General features: G+C 39.0%; 1 protein-coding gene across 1 annotated transcript; it reads left to right on the forward strand.

Moving 5' to 3' along the window:
- Nucleotides 1–3101: 3101 nt before the first annotated feature.
- On the forward strand, nt 3102–8922 carry BRS3 (bombesin receptor subtype 3). The gene is made up of 3 exons (XM_004064936.3): nt 3102–3734; nt 5317–5668; nt 7107–8922. Exons 1-3 carry the CDS (start codon nt 3301–3303, stop codon nt 7518–7520), a joined length of 1200 nt encoding a protein of 399 aa, XP_004064984.1. The 5' UTR covers nt 3102–3300; the 3' UTR covers nt 7521–8922.
- The last annotated feature ends 1075 nt before the right edge of the window (nt 8923–9997 follow it).

Consider the following 9997-nt stretch of genomic DNA (forward strand, 5'->3'; position numbering starts at 1 on the left):
ACCCATGATCCTCTTGGAAGAACTGAATTATTTTTATCCTAAGTGGTTCTCGAGTGTGGTCCCAACCAGCAGCATCCTCATCACCTGGGACCTTGTTCAAAATGCACATACTCAGGTCCCACCCCAGACCTACCAAATCAGAAGCTCTGGAGGTGAGACCCAGCAGTCTGTGTTTTGATAAGCCTTCCTGATGATTCTGGGGGAAGCCAAAATTTGAGAACCACTGTCCTGTTTACTGATGGCCGAGAATCTTAGAACCAAATTGGCAGCTTCTCTCTGGCAGCTGCTTTCTAACCCCTCTCCCCACCACCTGAGAGGTAGAGAAGGCTTCTTCAGCACCCTTAGATGCCCAGCTCCTTAGAGACTTAAAAAAACATTTTTACAACACCAACTAAATTGGGCTGTGAACCAGAAAACACAACTTCAGAAAATTGGTAACTTATTCATTCAACTTCTAATACTTTTCTGAGTCAAAAAGCTGCATTAGGATTGTATTACAATTCCTTAATCTAAAACCAAGTAGTTGTTTTGAAAATCTTGGATGATAATATTGACCACTTATGTACTAAAAACAAAAAAGGATTTCATCATTTTGTATAGGCCAAGTGCCTAGCTAAAAATGATTAACAAGACATGGTTATCTTTTGCTAGTGAATTATAAGGTTGTAAAAGAGATACAAAAGCAAATGCATTTAAATTATCTATCATGAATCACTGGTTAGCCTGGAAATCTCTTGTTCTTTGGTTAATAGAACACGCAGAAAACCTAAGCCTACAATGCCAAATGAGCAAATATGGCTCATTGTCAGGAACTGAGTGTTTTTCAGCTCTTGTCACTGATTTTTAGCCTTTCAGAAGCCAAAGAGAATCTGTGTTTCATCTTAGTTCTGTTGAGAACTTGTGAGACCTTGGGTGAGATACTTTCCCTACCCTGGACCTCATTTCTGCCTCTGCAAAATGAGAGCATTTGATTTGATCATGTCTAGGGTCACTTCCATCTCTGATATTCTGGGATTCTGGAATTCTAGAGATCTAAGACCCCCACTGCTCCAGTACTACTCCAATACAACTACTCTCTCCTGACCGCTCTTGATCAGAAGGAAGAGGGAGAAGAAAAAGTATTCCAGTGGCTGCAGCCTGCTGAAAGCATGAGTGAGATCTGGGAATTCAGATAATCTCAGAAATCACATTCAAGCATTACAGAACTTACAAAACAGTGCCGTGTGGAGATCCGCTGTGGTGTGAATTGGAAGACATGGTTTGCTCCTTGGTAAACGATACACAGGAGTCCCAGGGAGATTTTATCATTAGTTTGCTGAGAACAAGATGTGAACCCTTTAAGGAGCCCTTTTCTGTAGAGACAATCTTAAAGAACCAGCCCAGTGTATGAAATTACTAAAGTGTATATATCTGAAAGCTTAGGAACTTGGGTTTATGCAAACACTCCCCCGCACCCCCATTCCCATCAAAGGCAGTTATTTAGCTGAGTGATTCAAGCTGTGGCAATAACTTATAAAGGGTGGGGGATAGGTGTGATTTGGGGGACTTAAACCACATCTGTCTTCCACCCTTCATGAAATTAAGGAGGTAATTGATTCAATTCATCCACTTCACTTTCTCTGAATAACTGATTGCCCCTACTAAGTATAAAGAACAACCTTTGTTGTTCCCCCTGTTCATTAGCTAGCCAAATACTTTGCTCTTTTTCACTTTGCTCCCCAGACTACTTTCTAATATGGTTATATTTATGAACACCTCACTAGATGGTTTCTAGCTGAGAGATTATGCATTGCATTTGATAATTTCAGAGAATATTTCTTAGCAGCTTCAATTAGTAACTACACTCCAACTGCTAGCTTCCTGCTCCCAAACAGTGCCCCCACCACAAACACATACATATAAAGCACATGGTTATGTTTTCTGTAAAAAGTAGCTTCTCTGGCTGGTACTGAGGTGGTTGCCTTAAATGTGTACTTCTTTCAGTTGATGTAAACATCATCTACATGCCCATCATCCCTGGAGTCACCTATTTCATTTCTTCATCTGCAAATGATGATTTTCATTCTTAAAAGTTCTTTTGTGTCAGGAGCTTGAGCAGTGATGTTCTGTATTGTTTTGTTTTGGAATAAGGCAGGTTAGGTTCCCTTTAACCATTTCTAGAGAGAAAAATCCTAAACAGCCCCTTAAAAGAAAACATGGCATTAAAACAGACAGTCAAACAGTAAAAGTTGTTTTATTAGGACATTTAGAGACAAAGCAACTGGTGCTGTGCCTGGATTTTTCATCTCTTAAAAGGTTGTTTTGGCTGGGTGTGGTGGCTCATGCCTGTAATCCTAGCACTTTGGGAGGCTGAGGCAGGCGGATTGCCTGAGGTCAGGAGTTCAAGACCAGCCTGGCCAACATGGTGAAACCCTGTCTCTACTAAAAATACAAAAATTAGCCAGGCATGGTGGCGGGCGCCTGTAATCCCAGCTACTCGGGAGACTGAGGCAGGAGAATTGCTTGAACCCAGGAGGTGGAGGTTGCAGTGAGCCGAGATCGAGCCACTGCACTCCAGCCTGGGTGACAGAGTAAGACTCCATCTCAAAAAAAAAATTTAAAAAGGTTGTTTTGATATTGTACAGCACAGCCTGGATAACTGCAAAGTTGGGGTTTACCATGTGACAGAGCTAGGTATTAAGCCCAAGTGACCTGAATGATCACTCCTTGGAGGTGACATAAACCCTGTCGAAGTGTAAATGATCTGTTGCTTCACCATCTCTCTGATATTAAATTTTGAGGAGTGGGTTCAAGGTTGTGCTTCAGGGGACACCTACACTTATTTATCATGTAAAACAAAATGCACTAGACTACCATGTGATTGCAGGGGGATAAATGGTTTTTTTCTTAAAAAAATTTGACAAAACCTATATAGACCATCCTGGGTAGATATGAAAACAGGGTGATTCTAATAATAAACAAGACGATTTAATAGGGTCTAGTTGGTCCCAAGATTCCCCAACAGGGAAGAATAAGCAACTGCAGAGCATTTCCCCAGCCCCCTCCCTCTCCTTATGACAGGACACGCCAATAAAACTCCACCTCCTACTCTTCAGTGCCAGATGGGTAAGCATTTAGCCAAGCATGCTGGGAGACACACAGAACTGAAGCAAAGGAGTATCTGGATGTCTTGGATTTTCTTCCCATTCTGTTCTGTTCTGTTCTAATACCATCTCGTTACTAGACGTAGGCATTGGACGTGACAATCAACTGCATTTGAACTGAGAAGAAGAAATATTAAAGACACAGTCTTCAGAAGAAATGGCTCAAAGGCAGCCTCACTCACCTAATCAGACTTTAATTTCAATCACAAATGACACAGAATCATCAAGCTCTGTGGTTTCTAACGATAACACAAATAAAGGATGGAGCGGGGACAACTCTCCAGGAATAGAAGCATTGTGTGCCATCTATATTACTTATGCTGTGATCATTTCAGTGGGCATCCTTGGAAATGCTATTCTCATCAAAGTCTTTTTCAAGACCAAATCCATGCAAACAGTTCCAAATATTTTCATCACCAGCCTGGCTTTTGGAGATCTTTTACTTCTGCTAACTTGTGTGCCAGTGGATGCAACTCACTACCTTGCAGAAGGATGGCTGTTCGGAAGAATTGGTTGTAAGGTGCTCTCTTTCATCCGGCTCACTTCTGTTGGTGTGTCAGTGTTCACATTAACAATTCTCAGCGCTGACAGGTGAGTTTCTTTTCTCTGTTATATTTGCCAGGATGTGAAATTGGGCAAAAAGAAAGGAAAGCTTGTACTTAGCATTTACTGGCTACTATTCTGCTTTTCTCACACTCTGTAATGTGGATGTGAGATTGGAAAATCTGGCGGCATTTAAAATAAAAGTTAGTGTAAGAATGTTAAAATTTCTGTGTTAGCACGGAGGAGAAGTTGAAATTGCATGCTTTATGGATAATTTATTCTTATTGTTTGCTCGGAAGTATACTGAACGGGGTTTTTATTTTTCTCCAGTTTATTAAGTAAAGCAAATTGTTCCAGGTGTAAAAGAAAAAAATTCATGCTTTATACATTAGTGCAGCCTAGTGGTGCAATATAGTCAACATGAAAACCAGGATAGGTGTGAAATTGACCACATATGTATAACTGTATATCGGAAGAGTGGTAAAAAGACACAAGCATCTAATTTATTTGAAATTCATCAAATTAGCTAATGGCAGAAAAACGGTGAGGTTTTCAACTCCCTGGTAACTTAGTGTAATGTCATCACGTAATTCTACTTGTTTTCTCTGTAGGCATTCAGTGACATTATCATTTCCAGAGAAATAAATTAATCTTGGTTGACTTTTAGAGCTCTGTGGAGAGAGCGTGTGAGATCCTCTTGCAGTCAGGGTGTTCAGATTCTGTGTTAGGATATTTTCAGTCCAACTACTCTGTTTTTCTGTGTTCCTATTGTAGAATAACTGTAAAAACATGAAAAAATTTGAGGCTCCAAATGTTAAAAATGATGCTTTACAAAGCCTGCAAGATTCCTGTAAGTAATCGATGTTTGGCAGTACCAGAAGGAATAGCTTCTTCAGATTCTAGAATCTGAGAGGAGGAAAACCTTTCCCTGTGTCTTTTTATGATTTTTGCTTTGACTGGTCTTATATTCTATTTGAGGGCAGCCTGGCTTAATGACTGTAGATTTTAAGGTGGATTTGTTTGAATGAGGAGGTATCTCTGTACCGGCACAGGACTTCTGATTGCAACTTTGCCTCGCCCTAAATCTGTCCACTGATCAGCTTGGGCAACGAATTAACACTTACAAACGGGGAAGAAATTAATCCTCTCCTCTTTACCACATAAACCCTTGGAATTATCTTCTAGGAAGGTTGATAACTGTTCACTCATGAAGAAAGGAAAATTAATTCAGTTTAACATCAGTCACTTATACAAAAGAAGTCTTTTAGGTACCTTAAGTGTATTACACTTAAGGTAATACACAGGTGGTGAATTACTCTCAGTCACACATGAAGTCATGCTGATAAATGTTTATTTGTCCTAAATAGAGAGTCTATACATAAAATTATAAAATTGCAAATCTGGAATATCTCATAGGAGTGAATAATGGAAAAGGTGATTAGCATAAATAAAAATATTGGGATGTATTATGTGCATTTAAAACCATAGCCAATTCTAGTTGGTTAACGCTGACTTGGTTATACACATATGCACGGAGGGTAGAACTGGATGACCACTAAGGTCACTTCTCACCCTAAAATTTGGTAACTTTGACATTTATTTGGACCTTTGCCTCTGATTATGTTTCTAGATACAAGGCAGTTGTGAAGCCACTTGAGCGACAGCCCTCCAATGCCATCCTAAAGACTTGTGTAAAAGCTGGCTGCGTCTGGATCGTGTCTATGATATTTGCTCTACCTGAGGCTATATTTTCAAATGTATACACTTTTCGAGATCCCAATAAAAATATGACATTTGAATCATGTACCTCTTATCCTGTCTCTAAGAAGCTCTTGCAAGAAATACATTCTCTGCTGTGCTTCTTAGTGTTCTACATTATTCCACTCTCTATTATCTCTGTCTACTATTCCTTGATTGCTAGGACCCTTTACAAAAGCACCCTGAACATACCTACTGAGGAACAAAGCCATGCCCGTAAGCAGGTATGTATTAATCAGTACTCATGCAAATCTAGTTTGAATTTAGAAGTGAAGTTCCTACTTTTGCACAGTGAGTAACTGTGTATCTTCCTGTTTATAAATGCAATAGCAGTGTAGTATTTTTGTTATGAGCATAGGCTCCGGTTTGAATCCCAGTTCTATCACGTACTAGCTGAGTAATCTTGAGCAAGTTACCTAACCTTTCTGAGCCTCGGTTTCCTCATCTGTAAAATGAAGATGATTACTAGATGGTATAGATGAAATGCTTAGGTGCAGAGTAAGTATTTCAATAAATGGTAAGACTACTACTATTAGAGAGGGGACAATTGAAGTTTGAGAGTAGTCAAAATTTTTTACCCCATGGAATAGTGGGGAACACTGCATAAGATGATACTATGAAGAAAAGCATCTTTTGTTTTAGAAAGTGTAACAGAATAAAAATACATAGCATATAGAACTGGCAAGAATCCATAACACTATTCAATGCAAACCACTTACACACAGATGAGCAAACTGAGGTGGGGAGGAGTGAGGGGAAAGAGTGGAATGCAAGTAGCACGAGAACACAGTGACTCACAGAAGCGTGATTAAGACCACTGCAAGAGCCACGTGTACCCTCCCTCTCATAAATATGGACAGAATAAAAGGAATGTTGCCAAAACATAGTTCCATTTGATTAAAAATATTTTTCTAACCTCTGGGGAAGGGGGAGAGAGGATTCCATTTACCCCTTGATCGGTACGCAGAGAACTGTGCCTTTTTTAGAGCTAGTCCATTCAGTTAGTTTAACAATGGTGCTCATGAGACTGAAGTTGCATATTTAATACCCATGTGAACCAGTTACCTTTGCTCTATTTGTGACCACGGGCTATATATTCACCTAACTTGGCTCATTTCTCTTATTAATAGATGTAGGTAGGATTATCTTCACATAAAAAGGACAGTACATTTTGGATTTACTTCTTTGACTATATGGTTAGAATTCCTATAGAGTAAAAACAATTTTAGTTACCAGCTTGGCAACTTTCATAGACCTCAAAACAATATTCTGACCTAGTCAGCTTCTGCTGATGCAGTGAAAGCAATTTTGTATAGCGTCTCTCTGTTTTTAATTACAGTAAATTTTCGAGAATTCCACGGCATTCTTCGAGTTAACTGCAGACATCCTAGAGTATCTCGAAATTAGGGGGAAAGGTATCTCTGAATTAGAGTTAATGAGTCCAAGATCAGAGGTTACCATGCCAATTGACTTGCTGTGTTATATAGTCACAGGCTGACTTCCTGCACATCCCAGCCAGTTAGCATACAAATGCATGTTCAAAGGGAAATCAGCTGTAATTAACTGTAAATTTCTATGTAAATTTATAGGATAACTTTTTAAAATCTCTCACAGCTAAATGTTTTTTTTTTTTTTTTTTTGCTATGTTTCTTCCCCCTATAGATTGAATCCCGAAAGAGAATTGCCAGAACGGTATTGGTGTTGGTGGCTCTGTTTGCCCTCTGCTGGTTGCCAAATCACCTCCTGTACCTCTACCATTCATTCACTTCTCAAACCTATGTAGACCCCTCTGCCATGCATTTCATTTTCACCATTTTCTCTCGGGTTTTGGCTTTCAGCAATTCTTGCGTAAACCCCTTTGCTCTCTACTGGCTGAGCAAAAGCTTCCAGAAGCATTTTAAAGCTCAGTTGTTCTGTTGCAAGGCGGAGCGGCCTGAGCCTCCTGTTGCTGACACCTCTCTTACCACCCTGGCTGTGATGGGAACGGTCCCGGGCACTGGGAGCATACAGATGTCTGAAATTAGTGTGACCTCGTTCACTGGGTGTAGTGTAAAGCAGGCAGAGGACAGATTCTAGCTTTTCAAGGAAAAATGCTGCTTCTCCTCCCAGCGTGTGTATCTGACTCTAAGCTGTGTGTAGGTGTATGGTGTCCAGATTTTTGTTGTTTGAAAAGTGTGTTGAAATCTTAGGAGTGAAGGATCCCTATAAGTAAGTAAAATACAAACCATTACTTTCTTCAAAGTACAAACAGTAATGTCATCGGGCTTTCTAAATAAAATGAAGCCCCACTAAGTGCAGAAAGACAAGTTTATATATGCCAGTGAATCGTAAGGGAAGTCGAATGGGAAGGAAGGTGTAATAAACAAGATGAAACTTAAAAATCTCATTTGTTGTTTAATCACATCTGTGATGCTTCTAACTCCTCATATACTGTGATTTGCATAAAATTGTGTTTGTGTTTACTGTGTGGTGTAAATCTAGAGACACTTTGTATGTGAAAAGGGGATCACAAAAGAGAGAAAGCATCTCTTAGGCTATTTTCTTAAAAATAAACCTTCACAGAATGGCTGCCCTTTTCCATTAATCTGTATTCCATTGTAGCTGAATCTGTGCAGTTGAAATGAAAATGTTTTGGCGTCAGCGAATATAAAGCACTGAGTAAGGATCTGGGGCACAGTGCTTGCCTTACTGGGTCAACACTTACAACTGCCATGGATTAATAACTGGGCTAAGTTATCATTCACAAATATTGTTAGGAACTTGCCTTATTCATAGGCAGAATAAGTGGTCATGTTTATGGTGTCATTTGAGGACCTCTGTTGAAAAATCTGCAAACCTGCCACAGTGTCTGAAATTCTTCCTTTACAGAAATTCGTTTCTTTCTGGTAAGCAGTGCCCTCTTTCTAAAAACATGCAGAAGTACCACATGAAATCCCTAACCCCTGGGTGTGCAATTGTGATCAGATCATCTTCCTGCTCGACTTTATTAAACCCAATGGGTGCCTAAGTCCTGTAAGTGTATGGCCTAATTAATCTCTGCCCATGGAAATCAGATGGAAAGTTCTGATTTTCTATCCTGTGCTCCTACCTGCTAACATCATTCACTTGTTAATAATTATTGTTTAAAAAAAAAACTCTTGTCAATAGACGTGTCAGATTTAGACCTGTGGTTTCAGAAAAATTTTTGGAGCAAATTTAAACATGTTTGGCACTATAGGTAAATTTGTATTTAAAAAAAAAACAATGTTTGAGTGTGCTTTTGGTAATGCTGAGCTTTCTTTAAATGGCTTGTGGAGTCGTGAACTTTTGCTAATGATGTGGCTCCAAAAGGTAATACATATTAACATTAGACTTTAACTTTCTGTAAAATTGGTTTACTTAAAGTTGGGCGGGGGGTGTGATACTGTATTAGTATTGTTTTAAAGTGGACACTGTAACACGTGTGGAAAAACAAATAAATATGAAATAAAGTTTTAAATGACTCTGTGTAACTTTATATTCTAAAAACAGTATTTCTGACAGAATATAATGGAACCCATTTTAATTCCAAAATGTTACTTTCAAGTCACAGAGCCCTAAAACAATCTTACTATTTTCCTCACTCTGAGTAAAAATTACATCTTTACTCTCCTAAACTCTAATAACTTTTCAGATATAACTTGATAAAAGTACCAGAATACAAAAGTGAAGACAGCTTTTTGGCAGTTCATAAAACTAGAACTCAAAGAACTTTTTTTTTTCCATTCTCAGCAATCCTTAGGTGAGTTAGGGATATAAAATAATTCCCTAAATGGCTGTGTAGGGCATCAGCCTCCTTCCATCCGTAGTTGTAGTTGGCTTAAAATTCACAGCTTTGCTTTGATTTTTGAGAGGGTGGTCTCTTTTTCAACAGATTATCCTTGTCATGGCTAACCCTACAAGTAGGCCCTAATAGCCACAATTTTTTTTTCACACTGACTTTTGTGGTTCCAGAAATGTTTCTATGGAAAATTTCATTTCTTTGGAGAGAATTCTAAATGGCGGGGATAGCTGGGATATATACAAAATAAATTCTGTATACATCTCAGTGTTGCTCGGGGTCTTCCCTGACCCAAGACTTAAAACATGGAACATAATACAGTAATACTCCACAAAGCATGAAAACACAGTCACGAAGTTAGGCATTACCAAAACGTCCAGCAGGTAAGTCTTCATCATTGAAGGTGAAAGCACTACAAAACACTTACGACTCGCTTTTCTGCTGAAAATAGCAAATTTGGGTTTGCAGAATTTCTGCAGTTTGAGTCATCTTAGGTCAGGAATTCATCGATCTTTTTGTCAGAAAGAAGCCTTTTTAGTTCCACTAAGTCTTGAGATTATAGGATGTGGGGATAGGAAAATTCCTGGATAGAGTGGGCTTGAAGGGACCATTTTTTAAAAATCTGATTTGGTATAGTTCAGTAATTTTTCAGAAAGAGTTCTTAGGCCAGATAGGTGAGTCCTATCTGGAGTGCAGTCTCTGCTTTTGTAGGTTAATGTATATTTATCCACCAAGAAGGCTGTGGCCTATTAGG

The sequence above is a fragment of the Gorilla gorilla genome, chromosome X, assembly GCF_029281585.2.
Source record: "Gorilla gorilla gorilla isolate KB3781 chromosome X, NHGRI_mGorGor1-v2.1_pri, whole genome shotgun sequence".
NCBI lineage: Eukaryota > Metazoa > Chordata > Mammalia > Primates > Hominidae > Gorilla > Gorilla gorilla.

Bases quoted from the DNA above. Each gene is read 5' to 3' on its own strand.
- BRS3 (XM_004064936.3), top strand. From the start codon at position 3,301: ATGGCTCAAAGGCAGCCTCACTCACCTAATCAGACTTTAATTTCAATC. The intron at 3,735-5,316 runs GTGAGTTTCTTT...TTATGTTTCTAG, and splicing joins ACAATTCTCAGCGCTGACAG to ATACAAGGCAGTTGTGAAGC. The intron at 5,669-7,106 runs GTATGTATTAAT...TTCCCCCTATAG, and splicing joins AAAGCCATGCCCGTAAGCAG to ATTGAATCCCGAAAGAGAAT.